A 26,362-nucleotide genomic window follows, 5' to 3' on the forward strand; every position below is an offset into this window, starting at 1 on the left:
CCACAACTACTGAGCCTGCGCTCTAGAGCCCACGAGCTACAACTATTGAGCCCATGTTCCATAGCTACTGAAGCCCGCATGCCTAGAACCCGTGCTCCGCAGCAAGAGAAGCCACAGCAATGAAAAGCCTGCATACCGCAACAAAGTGAGAGAGTCGCATTGACCTATATACACTACCAAATGTAAAATATATAGCTAGTGGGAAGCTGCTGCATAACATGGGGAAATCAACTCAGTGATGGGTGATGACTTAGAGGGCTGGGATAGGGAGGGTGGGAAGGAGGTCACGGGAGGGAGGGGATATGGTGTTATATGTATAACTATAGCTGATTTGCTTTGTTGTACAGCAAAACCTGGCACAACAGTGTAAAGCAATTATATTCCAATAAAGAGCTTATAAGTAAAAAAAAAATTAAAAAAAAAGAGTAGCCCCCACTTACCGCGACTAGAGAAAGTCCACGTGCAACAACGAAGACCCAACACAGCCAATAAATGAGTTTGGGAATGTTCCTTTCTCTGAAATTTTCTGGAAGAGTTTGAGAAGGATGCGTGTTAGCTCTTCTCTAAATGGTTGATAGAATTCACCTGTGAATCCATCTGGTCCTGGCCTTTTGTTTGTTTGGAGATTTTTAATAAAAATTTCAATTTCATTACTTGTGATTGGTCTGTTCATATTTTCTCTGTCTTCCTGATTCAGTCTTGGAAGGTTATACCTTTCTAAGAACCTGTTCATTTCTTCCAGGTTGTCCATTTTAACGGTATATGGTTGCTTGTAGTAGTCTCTTATGGTGCTTTTTATTTCTGTGGTGTCTGTTGTAACCTCTCCTGTTTCATTTCTAATTTTATTGATTTGAGTCCTCTCCCTCTTTTTCTTGATGAGTCTTGCTAAAGGTTTATCAGTTTTGTTTATTTTCTCAAAAAACCAGTTTTTAGTTTTGTTGATTTTTGCTATTGTTTTCTTTGTTTCTATTTCATGTATTTCTGCTCTGATCTTTATGATTTCTTTCCTTCTACTAACTTTGGGTTTTGTTTGCTCTTCTTTCTCTAATTTCTTTAGGTGTAAGGTTAGATTGTTTATTTGGGATCTTTCTTGTTTCTTGAGGTAGGACTGTATTGCTATATACTTAGAACTGCTTTTGCTGCATCCCATAGGCTTTGGATTGTTGTGTTTTCATTGTCATTTGTCTCTAGGTACTTTTTGATTTCCTCTTTGATTTCTTCAGTGATCTCTTGGTTATTTAGTAGTGTATTGTTTAGCCTCCATGTGTTTGTGTTTTTTACAGTTTTTTTCCTGTAATTGATTTCTAATCTCTAATAGCATTGTGGTCAGAAAAGATGCTTGATACAATTTCAATTTTCTTAAACTTACCAAGGACTGATTTGTGACCCAAAATGTGATCTATCCTGGAGAATGTTCTGTGTGCACTTGAGAAGAAAATGTAATCTGCTGTTTTTGGATGTAATGTCCTATAGATAAAGAGGGATATGTTAGTTAGCTTGACTGTGGTAACCATGTAACAACATATACATATATCAAAACATCACATTGGATACCATAAATATATACAATTTTTATTTGTCAAATACATTTCAGTAAAACTGGGGAAAATTTAGAGCAAGTTTTTTTCATAGATATAGACATTCTAAAATTTACATGAAAGGACAAAGAACTAGAATAGCTAACATTTTGAAAAAGAAAATAAAGTGGGAGGAACCAGTCTGTCCAATTTCAATTTTTATTTATATAGCTACAGTAATAAAGACTGTGGGGTAGTGGCAGAGGCAGACACACATAGATCAAATGAATAGAACAGAGAACTCAGAAATAGATCCACACAAATATGCAAAACTGATTTTTGACAAAGGTGCAAAAATTCAATGGAAGAAAGATAGCATTTTAAACACGTCGTTCTGGAGCAATTGGACATCCAGAGGCAAAAATTAACCTCAATTCGTAAGTACCACACCTTATACAAAAAGTATCACACTGTTCTTGATAAAATGGGCTAATAATAAGGCAATGTTAGGATGAAACATCTCTGTAAGTCAGTATTTTTTTCAACTTTTTATTTTATATTAGAGTATAGATGATTAACAGTGTTGTGTTAGTTTCAGGTGTACAGCAAACTGATTCCGTTGTACATACATATGTACCTATTCTTTTTCAAATTCATTTCCCATTTAGGCTGTTACATGATACTGAGCAGAGTTCCCTGTGCTATATAGTAGGTCCTCATTGGTTATTCATTTTAAATACAGCAGTGTGTACATGTCATGGTTCTGGAGACTGGAAGTCTGAGATCAGGGTGCCCCCATGGTCAGGTTCTGGCCAGAGCCCTCTTCTGGGTTTCAGACTCCTGATTTCTCCCTGTATGGTCACATGGTGGAAAGAGAGTAAGCTTCTTATAAAGTCACAATCCCATTCATAAGAGTTCCATTCTCATGACCTATTATCTCCCAAAAGCCCCCTTCTAAATACTATCACATTAGGGATTTGATTGCAGCATATGAATTGATGCTATGTGGGATCCCTTGCATAGATCCGACACTCTGTGAGCCTTGGATGACTCCATATGTGGATCTTCGTCAGTCCTCGTCAGGGTGAAACATTGCTTTTTCCCAGATGGAAGAGGTCCAACCTAATCAACTTGCCAACAAGTAGCTGCTTGGTCTCCTCAAAGCGTGATACCTCTTAGGACCCAACATTCATTTTGCTACTAGTGGGCAAGACATTCAACAGGAGCAGGAGCTTCCCGCCCCGCCGACACACACCCTGGGGAGGGAGCACACGATTTGGGGCCTGTGGTCAGCCTCCATCACTGCAACTACGGTTTCTCTCTCCATGAGCCCGTGTGCAAGCCCTGGGGTGGTCAATGACAGATTCTAGTGGACATCAATTGGCTGACTCATCCTGCCTACATGGTTGCTCAGTGCTTCTTCTGAAATGGATGCTCTCTGATGGGTACTAACATCCAATACAAAGATCAGATCCTCACATACTGTGCCCAAACCCACAGTTAGATTCTCAAGCTTCTCCCCAGAGCTCCTTGTCCTCAGTGTTACTTGGGTCACCTCTCTCTCTACAGAAAATGGATAACCAGTCACATTGCCTGAAGCTCTGACTCCTGGGTGGTTTTCCAAACACCACTGACTTTCGGAGTCACCCGTAAGTGAGACTATAGGGCAACTAAGAAGCTCATTTGGGGGTTGACTTTATATGTCAGTTTCTCACATATAAAGTCAACCCACAAATTATCTAGGTTCAGGCATTTTTCTCTTGTGTCTGACATTGGGAACTTCCCATAAGGTCAATGTGTGAACTAAGGGACAGATGATTATGCAAGAGTGGTAAGTGGCATAAGTGTCTGATTCACTTGTTTATGCCATTTCCTCGTGCCCTCTAGAGCTGCATAAGCCCAATCTCGGGTGTGCCACTTCCATTGTACAATGAATTACTTCTGGACCACCCTAAAGTTATGTCTAACAGTACCCACCTCTTGATGGTTAGTTCTTCCATCTGCAAAGCCAGCTCATATGCCATTGTTAAGCACTCTACCATAGTTTTCATCCACCAGGGCTAAACGACTTGCCAGAAGCCATTTTTTAATGGTGACTCTTTCTCTACTGTAGATGGCATGGCCTTGATCCAGATCCCTAGGGGTTTATGCCGTGACTCTCATGTTGAAGGCTGTCATAGACTCCACGTTGTTCCTTTCTATGTTGTGTATATCTCTACTGCCATGGGCTCTGCCAGGTCATGTGGCCCAAGCATGAGGAGTACTTGCACCACAGCCTATTCTTACTGTAGAGCTCATTCTTGTTCTGGGCTCTAAAAGCTTCCTCTGTCACTCAATGAATGAAGTCAGAATAATCCTCCCAAGTACAGGATATGTTGCTTTCAAAACTTGAACTGGTTGATCTCCCTTTGTTATACAGCAACTTCCCACTGGCTATTTTACAGCTGGTAATATATATATGTCTATGCTACTCTCTCACTTCATCCCAGCTTCCCCTTCGCCCCCCGCCCCCCCAACCTCGTGTCCTCCAGTCCATGATCAACTCAATGGGTGATGCCTTAGAGGGCCGGGACGGGGACGGTGGGGGGGAAGTCGTGGAAGGGAGGGAATATGGGGATATGTGTATAAATACAGCTGATTGACTTTGGTGTACCTCAAAAACTGGTACAGGAGTGTAAAGCAATTATATTCCAATAAAGAGGCAAAAAAAAAAAAAAAAAAACTTGAATTGGCCCACCAAGCGCAATGGTTCTTTCTTATTGGTAGAAGTCTAAGGTACAATAACTTGTCCTTTACATGAGATGTCTTGGCTTTCACCAAGCAGGTGGAACCCTAGATATTTCACACATTTAGCAAGATTTTGAATCTTTGTAGGGTTTAATCTCTCACTCTCTGGAATTCCTGTGTCAAATCATAGCCTCCGAAGTCCTTGCCACTTCTTGCTCATCGAGTTTTTGTTGTTTGTTACATGATGTGATCAATATGGTGAACCAATGTGATTTTCTGTGGAATGTTCAAATGGTCTGGGACCCTTTTGAATATATTGTGACACAGCGAGAGAATAAATATAGACCTGGGGCAAGACCATTAATGTGTATTGTCATCCATCTCATATAAATGTAAAATGAAGGATATTGAAGAAAATCCCCTTACCCAGCCAAAATTTATGTACTTGAGGCTGTAATCTGCTCTAGTAAAGGGACCACATCCAACACCTCAGCTACAGTTGGGGTTATAACTTGGTTAAATTTGCAAGAATCCACCATAATTTTCCATGATCCTTCTCAGTTTTTCAGGAGACAAACTTGCAAATTGAAGAGGTATGAGTGGGGACCACTACCCCTGTAACCTTAAAATCTTCAGGGTGGCACCAATCCCTGCCATTCCCCTTGGATGCAGTTTGTTTTCGGTTACTATCTTTACTGAAGGAGGCCGCTTCAGGGACTTCTATTTGGCCTTTTTTACTACAATAGCTATTACTAGTCAAAGAACTGACATGAGAAGTCTTCCAGCTCCGAAGTGTGGCATTTCTGATTGTACATTTAGAAATTAGAGGGACTTCCCTGGAGGTTCAGTGGTTGAAACTCCACACTTCCACTGCAAGGCGCATGGGTTCAATCCCTGGTCGGGAAACTAAGATCCCACATGCCGCACGGCACTGCCAAAAAAAAGAAAGAAAGAAAGAGAGAGAGAGAGAGAGAGAGAGAGAGAGAGAGAGAGAGAAAGAAAGAAAGAAAGAAAGAAAGAAAGAAAGAAAGAAAGAAAAGAAAGAAAGAAAGAAAAAGAAAGAAAGAAAGAAAGAGGGAAACAAAGAAATTAGAGAACATGGGCCATTTATCACTTGGCCTGTATATGCCCCTCCGCTCCCCTAACCCAGTGGCCATATTATTGGGGGGTGGTTCCTGGGAATCAGCAGCAATTTGGACCCTGTACCCAATTTCCCTTGAAGATATTTCTGTATATTGTTGGCTTCCCAAGTATTTTGTCTCTGGGGCACCATTCTCTATGAGCAATCTCCAAAGATCCATATGGTCAGCCCCAGGCTGTCACTGCCACCCCTGACACTAACACTGACCACCTCGCGCGTGACTGTCAAGGGCTGCCATCTGGCCTCGGCGCTTGCTGGCCACAGCCACCCTGGCTGAGATTGAGGAGCATGGCGTCGCAGCCGAAGAGGCTCTCATTTAGCTGAGGACAATTTTCTGGAAAAGGGGATGCTGTTAACTGCACATCCTGAGGCATGAAAGCTCTGGCCACGTGAAGGGGTCTGGGCGGGCAACCATAGTGTCCACAACAAGAACCTTTGGCGCTAGGACAATAACTGGAGAAACATCTAGGCACCCTGTTTGCCTGGGAATTTTGTCCTTACCCCATACCACCTGCTCTGGACAGAACTGCCAGCACACGCTCAGCAGAGATTGCAGTGTGGGCAGAGTGATTATGGCTTCCTAAAACACGAGACTGAAAAAAAAGCAGAGCAGCATCAAGGAATTACCTATACGGATGGCTTGTTTGGGTTTTTAAAGAGAAAAGATCAATATAAAACTCAGATTGTGATTTACGAGGGCCAGGACCTATGGAAATTCTATCGGTACATTTGAACATCATCACGTGCTCACAAGAGCACTGGGAGTCTTTCCTGGGAGAGGAAGCTGTGACCTGGCCAGACCCCTCGGTCAGTCTGGCATGGCACAGAGCAGCTCATAAACCTAAGATTTTGAGACCTAAATGATCCTCTGCTTCATGATACTTGACTCTCAAAAGTGACATTCTAATGCTTTGTCTTCAGATGCAGGTATTGTTAAAACTTGATCTGATTGTGAAACTACTGTACCTGTCACACCTGTGTACACGTGACTTTAAAAGCTAGAATTTTTTTCCCCTTTCTCCTTGTAAAGATGGAATTACTTTTCCTGTGGTGAACATACTTTGATGAAATCAAATTCAAGCCACATGGTATGACAAAGGATTTCATGCTTGTTAAAACTTAGACATCCTGGAATTTCTGGAAGAAACTGATGGGTCAGGGGGACTAAGCAGGGTATTTGGAATGGAGGTTTACCATCGGCAGAATGATGGCCATGAATCCCTGGACCTGCATACATGTTACAAAGGGGAATTAAGGCTGCAAGTTGTATACAGGTTGCTAAAACAAGAGAAGGTCGCCTACATTATCCAGTTGGGCCCAATGTAATCACAAGGGCCCTTAAAGAGTCAGTCTGGGGAAGGTCTGACTAGAGAGAAAAGGTGTAGAGTGATACAACGTTGCTGCCTTTGAAGGTGGAGGAAGAAAGCCAAGAAGCAAAGAAGGAGGGTGATCTGGAGAGGGCAAGAAAATGCATTCTTCCCTGGAGGCTCCCAAAGCAACACAGTTCTGACGACACCATGATGTTAGCTCAAGAAAATGGGTGTCAGACTTCTGAATCCACAGCTGGAAGAAAACACATGCTTTAAGCTGCTACATCTGTGGTGATTTGGTACAGCAGCAATGGGAAACGAATGCCAGATTGTTCTAGAAATCAAGAACATACTATATCAATGCCTCTTGCTAATCCTTTTGGTCTAGAATAATTTTTACTGCTTCCGTGTGGGAGCCTAGACAGATTTGGAGGTGGCAGATGGAGGAAAAAGAGGATGGGACTCAGCATGTAAAGTGAAACTTTGGAGAGAGAGAGGAAAAATATAACACTTTGTGTAGACAGCAGAGAGGTGTGAGTCAAGTTCAATGCAGGCTAACTTCCTCTCATCAGTGGATCCAGAATAAAGGCAATTTATTTTGCTACTTCAGTATTTCCTTTTGTTCCTTTTTCACAGTGATAGCTTATGTATTTTAAGGAACTTATGTGCTACTGGTTGTAACTTTTATAATTTGCAGATTTTTAAGGTTCTCTAAACAAAATGTGGGTGTCTAATGACAAGTCAAAATGTTTGCACCAACAATTTTGAAAACTATAAATATCTCGGTACGAAGAATCCTGTAAGCTGAGGACCATTGGAGAAGGCCACCTCAGTTATTGCTGAAATGGATTTCCCAACATAATTAAATCTTTCATTTAAAAATAAAAACAGCGATCTTCTCGAAGCAATTATTTTGCGGCTGCCACCAGAGGGCGCTATAACCTTAGTAGACGATAAAAGTCCAGCCATCCAACACTTCCCAAGGAGTTTTTATTTTGAGGAAGCAACATTGCAGGGCAGAAAACGAACACCAGTAGGACATTTCCAATGTTTTGTATGTCATTTCACTAGATATATTTTCTCCTGTTTTTATTTTTATCTTACAAGTCATCGTCAAACACATAAGGCAGGAGAAATGAGTCATGCCTCTTTTTTCAGTTGGGTCTAAAAGGGTAGATGGTCAACGAGAGCAGATGACAGAGAACGAAAGTACAGTGAGATCGAAGGTATCATTTCTGCATTAACATCTTGCCCCCAAACACCATGCAGTGCAAAATGTCACATCCCTGTCATGCAAGGACATTAAAATACATGGTCGTTTAACATCTGGACTTTATTATGAGATGCTAAACGTCTTCCGGGGGCATGCTTCCCCTTTGGACTCAAGATAAAGAATATCAATACAGGGCAGTGAAGTCTCCTCACAGCAGGAAAAATAGGGCTTTTTTTTTTTAACGTAGAATCCATTTTTTCTTCGTTTTCTCTGTGGTCTGTGGTGATGTGAGGAAGAGTAAAGATGTGCAGAGGAGGCGAGAAAATCGCTTCCTGTCCCACAGCATAAAGAAACACATAGTTGTTCGTTACCTTGTTGGCCGAGACCAGCAGCTCTCGGTGCTGGGTGGAGTGATGTCCCCTCCCCAGTCAGTTTCATGTGAGTTGTTAAACTCTACTTTCAAGGGCTTCCATTTTTAGTGACATATTACAAAACCCTAGGCAGGGCAGTCACCTCACATTTCTAGGACTCCATTTTTCTTATACATATACAAAAATATTGGAAGGTGAAATAAACTGGAAAACCCTAATCAAATATCACATTCTATTAGGCCAAAGAAGAGATGCATCCTAAAATTTCATTTGGGCATGGCAGCTTTGCAACACAGAGTGAATGTTGGAAGGCCACCTTCTGCACCTAAAGTACTCACTCCATCATCTGTGTGTCCTCATCAAAATATTACCTTTCAATCAGAGGATCGTACAAAGAGGTATGTCTCCATATAGCACCTCTCCTCAAAAGACTTAAAGGTATCTGGTTCATCTCTATGATATTGTTTGTGATGTAGAGGCCATCTGAGGAAATTAACATCATTACGTGAAAAAGGAACTGAGAGGAAGTTGAGGTCCTCACCCTTAATCACTAAGCTCGGTCTCTGGCATGTCTTGACACGTTTTAAAAGGAAAACAAAATAAATGGATCCTTTTCATCCAAGGGTCTCACAGCTCCTAACAAGCAGTGTACTTTATGGAAGGAAGAGAAGGAAGCAGAGTGGTGAGTTACGCCCCAATCCACAGCCAGCACAGCAGCAGGGCGCTGCAGGAAGGACAGTAACCTTCCAGACCATGAGGAAGAGACTGTACTCAAGGAAAAGAGGGCCCTCAGGTTTCCAGCAGATGACCTCGCAAAAGCCACCATGGCCCTGTGCCCATCGCAGCGCAATGGCATGTACAGTCCGAGTCCAACTGCTGAGTCCCCACAGCCCCTGAACAAGGCAGAGGCAGAGGAAGGAGGGAGACTCGAGCTCAGGTCCTGGCTGCACCACGTGGGGCTCTCCCCAGGCACCTCACTCCTTGACCAAGAGAATAATCCACAATCACCCCCAATATCACAGAGACCCCCAGGGAGGGGGCCTGAAACATATTCATTTGCAAACTACAAAGTGCTACTGAAATATAAGGCACCATCATTTCACCCTGAAATCTGACTCCAGCACCATCTTTCTCAAGCTTACTTCCTGGAGTCTTCATAATAGTGTGCTTCAGAGTCTTGCTAGGCCTTGGGAGCTATGCAGAGCTAGTGGCACAACTAAGAACTATAAAAAACAATAGCTACCCTTCAAGCTACTTGTGGAACTCAACTCAGCAAGTACTGCAATGGTCCAACCATTGGGAGCATCACATCAGGCACCAGTTTGGGTCTACAGGCTAACAATGGAGGGAAGTGGTCCCCCCCACCTCTTCGCAACCCTAAAGAGGAGTCCAGTTAGGATCCTAATCCTTGGCAGGTGCCGTGGCTTTGAACCTGGTAGTGCTCAGAGACTCTCCACTTCCTGAGCGGTCATGGTTGTGTGCCATTTCGCAGCCCTCAGACCCCATGACGACAGTAGTGCCATTAGGAGTCTCCCCTTAGACTTACAGGAAACAACCCAAAATTCATTTCAGAGATGCTCCGATCCCCAGAAATAAACCAGAAGTAATCCAATTCTCTCACTATCCTTCGGACCAGAAAAATGGCTTGAGGGCAAGAGAGACTTACCGGCATCACTTCTAAAGAATGTCACCCCCTCTTTCTCTCACTTCCCTCTCTCCCCCCACCCTCCTCAGCAGCCACAGTCGAAGGTGGGAACTCACAGCAGTAGTCCCGCTACTTTCTAGCACAAGGTAACACACAGTGAACGCATCCCCAGAAGGGAGGTCACAAGTGAGCAGATGAGTTTGGTCTAGAAGAGCCGGGGGCGAAATTTTGCAGCTCAGTTTAACTTTCATTTGGAAGGTTCTGCAAAGTAACTGTTTTAATTAACAAAGCAAAAACGTCTTGACTGGCTTGACTTTGAAAAGTAACTGAAAAACTGGATTAAGTAATCTCATGGATCTGTTTTGCCTTTAAGTTGGAGCGGTACCAATTTCTTTTTCTTTTTTATGACCATGCCGTGCATGTGGGATTTTAGTTCCCCGACCAGGGATCTAACCCGTGCCCCCCGGGTGGTGGAAGCACAGAGTCTTAACCACTGGACCGCTAGGGAAGTCCCAACCTGGACTTTAAAAGGTCAGTTAACAGGGATATGTGTATAAATACAAATGATTGACCTTGGTGTACCACAAAAACTGGTACAAGAGTGTAAAGCAATTATATTCCAATTAAAAAAAAAAAGGTCAGTTAAATATGTATTAATGAAAAGTCAAAGTAAAGCCTTAGAATATATTTGCAAGCCTTGGCCAAAATCTTTCAGAGCATTTCAATGTAGGAAAAACTGGTTTGATGTTTATAGGTTGGTGCTGGAAACCAAAGAGAAAAAGGTAGAAGAACACCTTATTATATCATCCTTTCCTCCATGATTATTTCTCCTTTTCTTACCACTTCATTTACATTGTGAATCCCAAACAATCTACCTTCTAATTACAGGAAGAATTAGATGCTGCTAATTACAGAAAGAATCAATGCTAATTTCCGACGTAAAGAGATGAAAGCACTGGCCTCTCAAACCAGAATCTTCAGGGTCCAATCTGAGGATCTGTATGGTTGCTTCTCTCTGTGCCCACAGTAAACACATGGAGGGCCAGGTGCCCTCTTCTGCAGCATCTGAGCCCCGCCTGGCACGCTCCACCTGGTGCAGGAGCACCTGAGAGTTTACTGGACCAAACTGAGTAGCATGGCCTTTATCCTTCAGAAGCTTCTATTACAACTTGCTTCCTGTTCTTTTTTTTTTCTTTCTTTCTTTCTCAATGCTAAGGTTGTTTTTTGCTTACAAAGTATTAAGACTTCTTAGTAAAGCTTAGGGAAAATTTCAACAACTATTTCCATTTAGTTCTCAGATAAAACCCAGGGGGTTATTTCCATTTGAATGTCAAGCCACACACTTTGACACCATAGAGCCAATGATGCTGTGCTGATGGTTTGCTAGAGGTCAGGCCAAAATGGGCCTTTGATGGGCTGTGGTTATTCTTATGGTTAGAAGTATTCATGGTGATTAGTGAGTGAAGATTTTCCTATCATTTCTCTAATAAAATGAGTTCTCTCTAGCGGTAAACCCCCAAATTTATATTAGTCTTCGGTCAAAAGACTGCATTAATTGTGCTTCATTTGGTTTAGGATATGTGGGCATAAAAGGTGTAAAGCTTAAAGTATATTTACTAGAAGGAATAATGTAAGAGGAGAATGGTTTACAACAGATAGAAATCAAAGCATTCTTGGGGCGGGGTGGAGAGAGAGAAGTAGAGAGAAAATAAAGATTATTAATGCATGCCCTACATTCATCCCACAAGATTTCCTGAGCATTCCTCAGACATTATAGTGCAACATAACTCCAATAAATCTATAGTATTCCTATTTTTCTCAAGCAAAAAGTATATACTTTGATATATATACTGAACAGAACATACAATAGTACATCATCTTTTAAGACACTAGTAATTTGAACTTCCATAAATATACTTAAATAACAAACTTTTATATATAGCTATTCACATAGGACACAAAGTAATACATAAACATACAAAAATAAAACAATCACGTTTTAACTCTTGTTTTTGTTGGGTGTTTTTCTTTTTTCTTTCTTTTTCTTTTTTTTTTTTTTTTTGAGTTAAAGATACTAAAACAATTCGGACACCAGAATCATCTTGTCAATATTGATCCTGGAGAACCTGGATGTTTGTTTGTTTGTTTATGTATTTATTTATTTTTGGCCCTGCCACTCGGCATGTGGGATCTTAGTTCCCCAACTAGGGATTGAACCTGGGCCCTCGGCAGTGAGACCACAGAGTCCTAACCACTGGACTGCCAGGGGAGTCCCTGGGTGTACATTTATACTGTGCATAGCTACCACACTCAAGGACAAAGGCAGTAAACATTCCTCACTGGACATATTACTATGTCCTACAGTGGTTTAGAAAAACTAGGAGGGAGTAGAGGTGTCCAAGTGTCATGAGAGTTTTCTTTAGCTGTTTTGTGGAAATAATCAGATCCCTTACCCAAACCTGGATAAAGTCTGAAAACATTAAGCTGTCCTTTGAGCGAGTGGAACACAGATCACGCCTCCTCCTGGGCACTCCCACATGCCATTTGCTATGAAGACGCGCAAAAGGCACCACCATTCTGGACCAAAGGCAAGGGATTTGGGTTCCACAATACCACATCCATCCAGGTCTGGTTGCTGCTATAGAAAGCATTCCTTGACTTCAAAGATGATTTGGGGAACTCAGCTACCCAACCAGATGGAATATGTACATTCTTCTTTTGGAAAACAGAATATTCCTATGAATAAGTATCCCTGGTAAAAAGTGATCCTTGTCCATGGAATGTTGTCATTCTGCTGAGAACAAGAAACAGAAGATACAGTTCTCACATCCCACCTAGAACCTAGTGTGGCCGGGGGCTCCCAGAAGGAGCACAGAGACCGTTTACTCAGCTGGACTCCATCCCTCCAGCCGGGATGGAAGCACTGGAACTGGTGATGTAGCATCAGTGTTTGTCTTCACCCCAATCGCATCCCTAGAGCAGGAGCTGGTGCTTCCAGGAACTGGGTTTCAGTTTTCCTTTACAAGGAAAAGTGTTAAGCTATTGCAACATCTTGAAGAGTTGCTTGGGGTAAGATAGCAAGGGAGAGAATCCTGGTTCGCTCTCAGATAGAATTTTCAACACAGGCAGAGGAAGGTGGTTTCTGGAGTCCCTGGGGGGAGGCTTCGGGGGCGGGTGTAGGGGTCCGCGGCTGCTGCTGCTGCTGCTGGTAGATATCCTGGATCAGCAGGGTGTTTACGACCTTCCACTCCCGGTATTTTCGGGCTGTCAGCTTCGGATCATCCAGCAGCTGGTTAATCATGGCCAGGTCGTGTTCTTTACACTGTCCAAGTAGAAAAAATAAAAAAAAAACAGAGAGAGAGAGAGAGAAGAGGGTGAGATGTGGTGACTATCTTAATTTCAATAAACCATCTTCAGCCCTTTTACAAATAAACACACATATACCTTGACCATAAAATTATCAAAGTGTTTTTACACATTAATATTCGAATCCCTACAACAATCCTAAGAGATAGGGCAAGACACCTATTTACACAGGCTGACCACAAAGAAGGTAAGCATGGCACCCAAGACTCAGGGGAAGAACTAGGCATATAGCCAAGGTCTCCTGTGTCACTCTTCCCTGATGAATCCATTATTCCATACCACAGTCATATTTCCATCTCAGTGTGAGCTTTGTTCCTCCTGGAATGGATAATTCTGTATCACCATGTCCCTGACCATCCAAACTTCACTAAGTAAAGCTGGGACATAGCACTTTTCGTAAGACATAAGACAGTACAAAATATATCCTTTTAATCTTTTATTAAATTATATCAATTTTTAATAAATTTCACACATTTAATATATACAGAATAAATGTGTAGGCTATCTATTTATTCAAAGAAAAGACTATTAAACTTCTATCCAAACAGTGCGTATTTCAATGATGCTAGTAGACAATCTATTCATGTTATTTCACCCTGCCTCCTCTGTATCCAGTCTCACACATTTCTGAAATGTCTGTCTTAAGTTAAGGGACTTTTCTGTAGTCAAGGAATGGAGTGACACATAAGATGTATCAGCCTCCACATTCAAAGAAAGATCTCTCAGCCTGACAACGTTTATCTCAAATCTACTCCTGTTTCTTCCATCCCTGTGAGCATAATCCCAGTTTTGGATATAAAGTCCAGTATATCACACTTGACCTTCTGCTGCAGCCTCCCAACTGAGGTTCCTGCCTCCAGTCCCCACTTTGTACCCACCCCCTGCCCGACAGTGCAGGGGGTCACCCTAAACTCTGGGTCCTCTTAATGGTTCCCCTTTACGCCCAAAGTTCCATGGACACGAGCCCATTTGTTGGCCTCCACTTGCTCCTTCCTTTCCTCTCTACGAGTGTCGATGTGGATTTTCTCCCCGACACAGTGCTACTTCATGACCCTGGGACATGCCACACAGAGGCCCTTCCTCACCTTCCTTCACCTGGTGGACTCAAGTCATTCCTTGAGTGACTCTTACATGGAACATTTCCCGATTTTATTTTACTGGATTTTACTACAACTCATAAAGGCATACGTGATTCAGGTATCATGCTCTTCAAAAAACTCTGAACCCCCAGACTGAACTGAGAAGGTTTCTGTATGCTCACATGCCTTCCAAAGCTTGAGGCCCTCTTAGAATTTACCATGTTATGCTTAGATGTTCCTGGATCTGTCATGCCCCCTATTCTAAGGCTTCTTAAGGAAGGTGACAGGGAACACGTTTTATTCATTCCTGTATCCCCTGTACCTAACACAAGTGCTGAGTGACAGGTAGACATTCACTGCATGCTCATTACTGAACTACTCTCTCTGCCTAGACCTGCGGCAGCATGTGCTAAATATTCACGACTGTGCTCACTGGCCAAAGTTCACATTCATGACCACTGCCATTAAGTGGACTTTCTCCTCTTCAGTAATTGTGTTTTCTCATCCCTTTTCTCTCCCACTCCCCCAAATGACTACTTTAAAGCTTCTCATTTCTACTCATATCTCCTGCTCAATCCTCTCTTGTAGCTGATGACCCTGCTCTTTATTTTTTTGAGAAAATGGAAACAATCAGAAGCTTGTTCTCCCAAGCTCCTAGTGCCTTCTACCGACATCAGCACAAATACATGCTGCCTTCCCTCCTGTTCATTTGGGTGAAATATCTTTGCTCCTAACAAAGACCGAACTCTCTACTTGTACAAGCGCTTCCTATCTCACATTCAAGAAATTCACTCCAGCAGTTCTCCCCTCTTTCCTGGTACTCATCAGTGCCCCATCTCCAAGGGATCGTTCTCACTGGCGTACACGCACGCTCTTACTTCTCCCATCTTAAAAGCCCTCTCTTGATCCCACTTTCCTATTCCAGCTAACGTTCTGCTCTTCTCTGTCTCCAATGTCCTTGTGCCCGTTCTTTCCCAGACCCGCTCCCATCAGGCTTCTGCCCCCATCCCTCCACCAAAACTGCTCTTGTTAAGGTCATCCATGACCACCACGTTGCTAAGTCCAATAATCAATTACTCATCTTCAACTTGTATTTATCAATAGCATCTAAAACTGTTGACTACTCTATCTTGAACACTTTCATCATGTTGCTTCTGTGACACATTCTCCTGACTTTTCTCATCCCACAGAGGCCACGTATTCTCAGCCTCCTTTGCTGGTTCCACCCAATCTCTTAACACTGGCACACCCCGGAACTCCAAATTTAGCCTATTCTCTGTTTTACTTACATTCATGCTCTTGGAAATTTCATGTACTCTCTTCCACTCTCCCTACACACTGAGGGTACCAAATTTATCTTGCCAGCCTTACCTCTGCCCTGAACTCCATACTTGTTTATCTCTTCAGCAGCTCCACTTGGGCATCTCCAATACAACATCTCCAAAACTAACTTCCTGTTATTCTCAATGCCCCCTCCTACTCCCAATCCATACTGACACCTGCTCCTACCATAGTCATCCTCAAAGCATCTCATAGCAACTCCATCTTTCCAGTTGCTCAGGCCAAACGCTGGAGTTGTTCTTGACTTCTTCTCTCACTCCCAATCTACCAGGAAATTCTGATGGGTCTACCTTCAAAAGATGTCAAACCATGGCACAGCTCTGTTGAACTTTCCAAAGGCTTCCTACCTCACTCTGAGTTGAAGCCAAGGTGTTCACAATGTCAGTGAGGCATTACAGGCTGTGATCCTCTGCTGCCCCTCTGATCCACTGCTCTGCTCTCCATTCCGCATCACCCACCACACTCCAGCCACACTGACCTCCTTGGTCTTCCTTAAACAGACAGGCACACTCCCACCCCAAGGAACAGGCATTTTTGTTCCTTTTGCCTGAAACATTCTCCCTCAGATAGCCTGAAGGTCCACTCCCTTTCCTTTTTCAGATATTACTCAAATTCCATCTTTTAAAGAGGCTTTTCCTGTCTATCCTAGTTAAAAATCAATTCTTCAACAATCCTTATTTCCCTTCTCTTCAATTCTCTACCAGATCTACATCACTTAGCACACTATGATTTTACTTATTTATTTTGTTTACTTCTTTCTCTACCTAAATGTAAGCTTCATGAGGTGAAGCAGTTTTGTCTGATATATACCCAAGTGTCTGAAGGAATCTACTACACATAGTAGATGTTCACTAAATACTTGTTGAAAAGAAAGAATATATGAAATAAGAAATGAATGAAAGAACTAATCACCCATTTGCCTTTTAATCTCTTTTGCATCACGAACCCTATTTAGAGCCTGAGGAAATCCTCTCCATAAACGAACTAATATACATATGTAATTATATATACATATATATAATTATATATATATGTCTATATCATAATCATATAATATTAGAATACATATAATATATTATGTATTATATACATGTATAGGTATAATCTATATCTATAGATATAATAAAGAATTGGCAGGATATATTTTATCCAAATGAGGCATCTGCTCATGGATGGTCACAAATATTAGTGGCCCACAAATGTATTGTCTGTACTCCACAATTAGCTGTAACTTATGTTTTATTTGGGGTGTTTTATTACATTTTCTTGTTTTCTTCTTTTCCTGTTTCTAAATTGGTCAGAATAATGTGGATTTCAAGAGAAAAGGACCACACATATAGTAAGCTGAGTGGTGAGATTTATAATTTTGAATCAGGAGACCAAGGGTGTGGTGATGGATGGAAATCAAAAGGTGTATTCGGGTTTCAGGAAGGAGAGAAAAGTTGTGCAGTAGGAAAGTAACCAAAGAGGGATAACCAGGATGGCAGGACCCAGAAGCAGAGGAAAGAAGGCTAGTTAGTATATGTGTAACTGGGAAGAACTACTGCTAGAGAGTCAACTGGGCCAAGAGAGTTTTCTTTCTTCTCTCTGAGTTCTCCATGTCTATACTTCCAAAAACAATCTTTTCCAAAAAAAAAAAATATATATATATATATATATATGTTTTCATTCTCTAATATGACCAAGGTGCTATTCAAATGAAGTTACTTAAGGAGTTTTACTTTGTTCTTAAGAAATTTTGACATCAGTGCAGAGAGAGATCCTAATTTTTTTTCTTTTTTTTTAAGCTGTTTATTGGAATATAATTGCTTTACACTCTTGTACCAGCTTTTGAGGTACACCAAAGTGAATCAGCTGTATTTATACATATATCCCCATATCCCCTCCCTCCTGCAACTCCTTCCCACCCTCCCTGTCTTGGCCCTCTAAGGCATCACCCATCATCGAGTTGATCTCGCTTTGTTATATAGCAACTTCCCACTAGCAATCTATTTTATAGTTGGTAGTGTCTTTGCTACTCTCTCACTTCACCCCAGCTTCCCCTTCCCCTGCCCCAACCACATGTCCTCCAGTCCATTCTCTGCATCTGCATCCTTATTCTTGCCCTGTCACTGGGTTCATCACTACCAATTTTTTTTAGGTTCCGTATATATGAGTTAGCATACAGTATTTGTTTTTCTCTTTCTGGCTTACTTCACCTGTATGACAGACTCTAGGTCTATCCACCTCATTACATATAGCTCCATCTCATCCCTTTTTATGGCTGAGGAATACTCCATCGTATATATGTGCCACACCTTCTTTATCCATTCATCTGTTGATGGGCATTTAGGTTGCTTCCATGTCCTGGATATTGTAAATAGTGCTGCAATAAACATTATGGTTCATGTTTCTTTTTGGATGATGGTTTTCTCTGGGTATACACCCAGGAGTGGGATTACTGGATCATATGGGTAGTTCTATTTTTAGTGTTTTAAGGAACCTCCAAACTGTTTTCCATAGTGGCTGTACCAACTTACATTCCCACCAACAGTGCAGGAGAGTTCCCTTTTCGCCACACCCTCTCCAACATTTATTGTTTCTAGATGTTTTGATGATGGCCATTCTGACTGGTGTGAGGTGATACCTCATTGTGGCTTTGACTTGCATTTCTCTAATGATTGGTGATGTTGAGCATCTTTTCATATGTTTGTTGGACATCTGTATGTCTTCTTTGGAGAAATGTCTATTTAGGTCTTCCACCCATTTGTAGATTGGGTTACTTGCTTTTTTGGTATTAAGCTGCATGAGCTGCTTGTATATTTTGGAGATTAATCCTTTGTCCATTGCTTCATTGGCAAGTATTTTCTCCCATTCTGAGGGTTGTCTTCTTGTCTTGTTCATAGTTTCTTTCACTGTGCAAAAGCTTTTAAGTTTCATTAGGTCTCATTTGTTTATTCTTGATTTTACGTTCATTATGCTAGGAGGTGGGTCAAAAAGGAGAGAGATCCTAATATTTTATTGAAAAAACTAAAGATTTTTGCAGATCAACCAAATTTGGAAAACTAATTTTTTTTTAAGGCAAAAATGATTTCACTACCGTTCGGCTCAAGTCTGTGTTAGTTCTTTTATGGATAAAAGAAAAAACTGTAGATAAGAATAGAGAGGAAGGAAGTTAATGAAACAACATAACCCTCTGAGCTCCTTCCTACACTTGGCACCCTGGGGTCAACAGTATCACACAAAGGTCCTGCTTCTCCCCCGTGGAGCAGGAGGCTCACTGAATGCTTTGAACTACTTTTACAACATCCTCCTGGCCTTCTGGCAGGCAGGCAGGGTCTGGTAGGGGTTCTGAAAACTAACGTACTTTCATTTTTTACTCCAAATATGCAGTACATGGCTTCCCTTAAGACCTAAGCATTGGAAATGTGTTCTACCAGAGCAGATGGGCAAGAAGTGTTCATTCCTCTTTTGACATAGGCGAGAGTAACATTGAGAGAAAGTTTCAGTTGGACCCATTAATCATTCCATTAATCATTCATTTAAAAATAAAGACAGGACTTCCTAGGTGACACGTGGTTAGGAATCTGCCAGCCAATGCAGGGGATACGGGTTCGAGCCCTGCTCCAGGAAGATTCCACATGCCGTGGAAGAACTAAGCCCGTGTGCCACAACTATTGAGCCTGCACTCTAGAGCCCATGAGCCACAGTTATTGAGCCCATGTGCCACAACTACTAAAGCCAATGCACCTAGAGCCTGTGCTCCACAACAAGAAGCTACGGCAATAAGGAGTCCCTGCACCACAACAAAGAGTAGTCCCTGCTCGCCGCAGCTAGAGAAAGCCCATGTGCAGCAAATAAGAGCCAACACAGCCAATAAATAAATAAATAAATTTATAAAAAAAAATAAAATAAAGACAGGCTTAGCCAAAAGTTAGGGGATGTGGAGCTATCAGAGACTCCTAAAGATCTAAAGACCTTTAGTGTGTGACATGATAGTTTGCTCAACTTCTTAAGATAATTTCCAGAAAGAGAATTCATTCCAATATAATCCCAGTGTGAGGATTTTTCTTTATTTCTGGAATGTGCTTATCACTAATATAAATATTATTAAAACTGTTTCCTTGTTTCTGCATGAAACTCTTCTTTTTGCTTCTCCACACTCCAGCTTTGAAGTATTTTTTTAAATAAACATTTATATTGCCACGTAACACACATAGAGAAAAACGCACATATAAGGTTTGTGCTTCATGAGATTATCACAAAATGAACACATCTCTGTAACCACACCAAGGTCAAAAAAAGACTCTTCCCCAGAACCTCAAAAGCTTTACTTGTGGCCCCTCCCAGTACATATCCTCCCCTCTCCCTCAAAGGCGACCACTATCCTGACTGCTTTGGGTTTTAAAGACAGTTAAAATTAAAGATAGTTAAAATAATTCTGATTGCTCTTTGACATGAATGAACATGCATGTACCAGATGATCTTTCTCTAATGAATAGGGGGATGTGCTTTTTTCTTTTTTTCAACAAGGTCAATTTCCATGTCATCATGTCCTCCTACCTCCTGGGAGGGTCATAGGAATACATAACATGGGGTACACTTCATCAGCCTTAGCATAAGGGGTTTATGGAATTGTCCTCTTTCCAGGAATGTTCAGAGTGCGGTTCTTCAGCTGGGTGGGATAGACAGCCCCTGAGATGGCCCCAATGTTCCTTGCTCCCTGGTATGCATGCCCTTCTGTAATTCCCCTCCTTGACTGTAGGGAGGCTGACCTAGTGACTTGCTTCCAATGAATAAATACTGTAAATGCAGTGTGATGTCACTCCTGAGATAGGGGTATGACCCACCCTGCTCGCTCACTCTCTCAGTTTTACTTGCTCTGCAGGAAGCCAGCTTCTGTTTTGGGAGATGCCCTATGAAGAGGCTCACAAGGGAAGGAACTGGGGGTGACCTCCAGCCAACAGACAGTGAACAACTGAGACCCTCAGTCCAATAACCTGTGAGGAGCTGGATCCTGCCAGCAACCATGTGAGAGAGCTTGGAAACACTCCCTCCCCCAGTGGAGGAATGAATGTAGCCCCAGCTGATGCCTGGATACAGCCTTATAAGAGACAAGGAGGCAGAAGCACCTAAACAAGCCACACCCAAATGCCTGACTCACAGAAACTGTGAAATAATAAATGTCTATTGCCTGTAGCTGCTAAGTTTGCGGGTATTTCGTTGCCTAGCAAGAGATAACTAACACCTGGGAAGAAAAGAAAAAGCTGCTGAATTCATCAATTTTGTGGCCATAGTGCATGGAGAGCAAGAGGTCACAGAGAACCAGCTGGGTCAGTAAAACCTTTGAGTTCTTTGTAAGAACCTGCATGCCCAGTTTCCCAGCCGCAGGGCATGGTCAAGTGAAGGTCTAGAATCCTGAGGTTACTGCTCTTTGGAAAGCTGAGATCACCATCCTTCTCCTTCTTGAAGTAGCCTGAACTTTCCAGGCTCCCCTTACCCTCTAGTCCCTATTTCTCCCAATGTGGACTGCAACATCTTACCGACTGACAGACATCTGCCTAGGCCAGCTCCTGCTCTTTCTCTTCCTGATGTCCTTCATCTCTTATGACAGGCCAGTTTCAGCATCTCCATGGCACTGTCCCTAATGGCCTCAGGTAGGCAGCTGTTTCCCTCCCCTGGGCTACCAAAGCATCCCAAGCTGATATCAACTATAGCACTAATCACATCTCATTCTAACTGTTTTCCTTTATGTGGCTATTGTCCAATGGGGCCCACTCAGGGATCCTAGCGTCCTAGTGTCCTAGTGTCCTACTGTCTCATACATAGTAAGAGTTGGAAAATATTTGTTCAATAAAAAATGTATTCACTCATCTCAGTTATCACAAACAAGACAGTAAAAATTTCAACACAGTATGGCATATTACATTGGATGACCAAACACATACATCAGCTCTGTAAATACTATATATATGTAACATATTTGACTTTGAAATGAGTGCTGGTGATGTCTTTCATCATTAAATGCTAGGGAATTTTCTCTACATTTTGGTTTTCTTTGTGTAAATAAAATACTCCCCCCTTTTATTTTTCGGCCTCATTTTTTCAAGGATTTTAGGGTGCCTAGGTCTTCCACTAACTGGGACATCTGACTAAGAGTCACTCAGACATCTTTTGTCCTTTTGACTCCTGGTATTTCTTCCTGGAAAGGGATGCAAATTCATGATTCAAAAGAACATGCACAAAACAGAATTAAATTGCAGGTCTATCAAGGCTTTTCAGAATCTATATATCTTCTGCTAATTCAGGACTATTTTACAAAGTATTCTGGCCTCCACTTGTTTGTGCTATAATCTAAATGTGAAAGCAGGATGCTTTTGTTATAAAGAACCATTATAGTTATAGGAGGCCCTGAAAATAGCTTCAGTACATCCTGTACACTGTCCCTTACTCTCATTGTGAAAGCACCTGCTCTGCTCGTCTACTACCATGAAGCATCTATTTCCAACGGCCCAGCTCTCATGGTGTTCTTGGCTCCAGACCCAACAGCTTAGAGTCACCTAAGTCTTTACTGTATTTGAAATGTAGAAATTTTCTTCTGGATATAACATAGAAGAATGGCATTCATTAATGAATCCGGTGAAATTCCACGATCTTGTTAAATATTCCTGTGTATTCTCACCAGTTGACTATCTCAGGCTCTCATCAACATGTATTATTCCAGGTAGAAGTGTACAAAAACAAATTACACATGATCCTTGCCAGCTAGGAGCTTAATATCTGAAATTTTATGCCAGAGTGAGCGCAAAAATCAAGACCTACTGGAAAAAACTGTTGGTTGCTACCGCGTAAATGTCCTAGTGCTTTAAGAATGGCAAGGGTCAATTCACCCTACAGAGAGTACATTAGCTTTTACTGCCTTTCCCTACCCTCTACCCACACAAACATACTGTGACTGGCATGAATCTTCTACAGAACCAGCATTTTCTTGTCCCATATCCACAGAGTTCACCCACAACCTGAAATTTCTTACCTTTAATGTGCTATTCAAAGTTCGGATTTTGTGGAGTTTCTCATTTATGGATGGATTTTTGCACCGTTTGACAAAGGATTTCCTCAACTCCTTTTTGGTTGAAGGTCGTCGGTCCCCAAGAGGAGATAGACTCGCTTGCTCTAACGATTTGTAGAGCTTCTCCATTTCATCATCTTCAGCTTTTGTCTCTTCTATTAAAATAAATAAATAACAATAAACCCAGTTAATCAAGGACAGAACATTTGACATAGTGGTCCTAAAACAAGGCCCTCTTGAAAACCGGATCTTAGATGTCCAGCCTCCAAAACTATGAGACATAAATTTTTATTGTCTAAGCCGCTCAGTTGGTGGTACTTTGTCATGACAGGGCCATATTCCTTTTGGAGGGTCTAGGGAGGCATCTGTTCCACGCCTCTCTCCCAGCTTCTGGTGGTTCCTTGGCTTGTGGCAACAGAACTCTGATCTTCACATGGTGTTTTATGGTGTGCATGTCTCTGTGTCCAAATTTCCCCCTTTTATAGAAATCAATCATATTGGATTAGGGGCTCACCCTATTGACCTCATCTTAACTAATTACACCTGCAAAAGAAAACCATTTTCTAATAAGGTCACATTCTGAGGTCTCAGTGGTTAGGACTTGAACACAGGAATTTTGGAAGGACACAACTGAACCCATAATAGTGCACCCTCTAACTTCCCAAAATTCATGTCCCTCTCGCACGCAAAATACATTCACTCATCCCAACATCTCCAAATGTCTTAACCCATTCCAACATCAGCTCTAGGTCTCAAATCTCATCCAAACATTATCTAAACCAGAAATTGGTACAACTCAGGGAATGATTCATCCTGAGGCAAAATTCCTTTCCACCCGTGAACCTGTGAAACCAAACAAGCTCACTGCTTCTAAAATCAATGGTAGGACAGGAAAACCTTAGCAAACCAATACACACCCTTAAGCTTGAGAACCATGGTCCCAGATCACTTTTTAATGTCCTTCCTGGAACTATCCTTTGAATGAAGGAATCTGCCTATGGTCTGGGGCTTTGAGCATATAATAATAATTCCTCATGCCACACACCTCTATTCTCTTTCTTAACCACGCTTTGCCAGCCTCAGCTCAAATGCTTCCAATGAAATGACTCCACCCACGATCCAGGTGGGACCCCATGTGCTAGGCCAAACCAATGGCAGTTCCATCATAGCAGCCATAGTCATTGATTCAGGAATAAGCCTGTGTCTCAGGTCAGGTCCACTGGGGCCAAAGAGACTCAATTCTGAGACTTTGTTTTGGGGTATCAGGGAATCAACCTCTCTATTTTCCTAAACTGAGTGGTGTGATGATGTGACCTGGAAGATTCTGGGAATCATGCCAAGAATTATGAGAATAGAGCCAATCCATAAGATCCAACTGAGACATGGTGATCTTGGTAATACCATTAGAGCCCTCTCAGCCTATGGGAGCCAGTGCATTGCCATTGTTAAGATATTCTGGGTGTTGTTTTCAATCACAGGCAAATGAAAGGGTCTCAAATGATATAGAAAGTTACTCAAAGAAAATCATCTCTCTTTTTTTTTTTTTTTTTTTAGGCTTGTTATATTTTTTTATTTTTTTATTTTTTTGGGGGTACACCAGGTTCAATCAACTGTTTTTATACACATATCCCTGTATTCCCTCCCTTCCTTGGAAAATCATCTCTTGATGCCGCTTTAATTTCTCACTAACAACTTCAGTCCTTTATTCACTTCAGTCTCTGAAAATAATCTCAGGAAAGATAGACAATAAGATTGCTTTCTACCATGTACTCCTTAATGTCTATGCATTTTAGTTCCTGTCCTGAGCACAGGCTTGATAGAGGATCATATAGAAAGTATGGCCTTAGAAGAACTGAAAAATGAGTCTCTCCAAAGGGGAGAGAAAAGCATACCATAGTAGTCTAGAAGCATTAAAATTAAGCATATTCACTTACTTTACAGTTTATGCTTGTAAGGTTAAATGTCTTTAGGCAATAGTTTTCCCCTTTCTACCACCAAGAAAGTCCACAGATGTGCCCAGTACTCTTTCATAAAATGGAGAGCAAAGATGTTGGGCTAACTTTGCAATTAAATTAAAGTATTGGTCAGTAAGTTCTTTGTTCTCTACCAAAACATTATCAGAAAAGGGGGGAAATATTCAAAACTACATTTGAACACAATTAGACTTTTTCGCTCAGTCTGTGCAGACATCAAAAGCAGGTTTTTGTCAATAAGCACATGAAAAGATGCTCAATATCATGAGTCATTAGAGAAACGCAAATCAAAACCACAATGAGATATTATTTCACACTCACTAGGATGGCTAAAATAAAAAAGACACCATAATAAATGTGGACAAGGATGTGGAGAAACTGGAGTCCTTAAAGTTGCTGGTGGGAATGTAAAATGGACCCACCATTTTAGGGCAGTCCAGTTTTGTGTTTCCTCGAAATGCTAAATGTAGAGTTACCATGTGACCCATCAATTCCGTTTCTAGCTATATATTCAAGAAAATTAAAAACACATGTTAACACAAAACTTGTTCATGAATGTCATGAATGATATAGACAAAAGGTGGGAACAGCCTAAATGCTCATCAGCTGATGAGTGGATTAACAAAATGTGGTACATGTACACGCATGCAATGGAGTATTAGCCATTAAGAGAAATGAAGTACTGACGCATACTAAAACATGGATGAATCTTGAAAAATTCTTTGAAGTAAAAGAAGCCAGTCACAAAAGACATACTGTATTGTCCATTTATAATGAAATGCCCAGATTAAACAAATCCATGGAGACAGAAAGTAGGTTAGTGGTTGCCTGGGGCTGAGGAGGGGACAAGTAGGAATGAGGAATGACAGCTGATGTGTATGGGGCTTTTCTGTGTGTAGTGCTAAAATGTCCTCAAAATAGATTGTGGAGCTAGCTGCACAACTCTATAAATATACTAAAAACCACTGAATTGTATGTCTTTATGAGTGACTTTTACAGAATGTAAAGTATATCTCAATAGTGCTATTAAAAGTAGACTTTTGTAAGATTATCATCATAACTGGTGACATTTGCATAAGAGAAATACTAAGGTGGTAACACTCCTGGAGTTAAGCTGGAAACATTAGAAAGTCTTAAGAAATTTAAATGAAAAGACATCTGACTCCAGACTTCCCTGGTGGCTCAGTGGTTAAGAATCTGCCTGCCAATGCCGGGGACATGGGTTCGATCCCTGCTCCAGGAAGATCCCACATGCTGCGGAGCAACTAAGCCCGTGTGCCACAACTATTGAGCCTGTGCTCTAGAGCCCGCAAGCCACAACTATTGAGCCCACATGCTGCAACTACTGAAGCCCATGCTCCACAAAAAGAGAAGCCACTGCAATGAGGAGCCTGCACACCACAATGAAGAGTAGCCCCCTCTCGCCGCAACCAGAGAAAGCCTGTGTGCAGCAACAAAGACCCAACGCAGCTAATAAATAAATAAATAAGATACATTAAAAAAAAGTTTAAAAACAAAAAGACATCTGACTCAGAGAACCGTAGCATTGAGGACTCTGGGAGCTTAGAACACAATAATTGTATACATCCTTTTGTTACAGTTAGGCAAGCGGGACTGTACTTCAAATAAAG

At 41.6% G+C, this 26,362-nt stretch overlaps 1 protein-coding gene across 1 annotated transcript in view; it reads right to left on the reverse strand.

The window, feature by feature from the left end:
• Positions 1-10,601: 10,601 nt before the first annotated feature.
• Positions 10,602-26,362, reverse strand: part of IPCEF1 (interaction protein for cytohesin exchange factors 1) — a 160,831-nt gene continuing 145,070 nt past the window's right edge. The window contains exons 11-12 of the mRNA XM_057739945.1: positions 22,723-22,913; positions 10,602-13,246 (exon numbers count right to left, since the gene is read on the reverse strand). Coding sequence (XP_057595928.1) covers positions 13,028-13,246; positions 22,723-22,913 — 410 coding nt within the window. The 3' untranslated portion in view covers positions 10,602-13,027. The remainder of the gene's footprint in view (positions 13,247-22,722; positions 22,914-26,362) is intronic.

This window comes from Hippopotamus amphibius, chromosome 6, assembly GCF_030028045.1.
Source record: "Hippopotamus amphibius kiboko isolate mHipAmp2 chromosome 6, mHipAmp2.hap2, whole genome shotgun sequence".
Lineage (NCBI taxonomy): Eukaryota > Metazoa > Chordata > Mammalia > Artiodactyla > Hippopotamidae > Hippopotamus > Hippopotamus amphibius.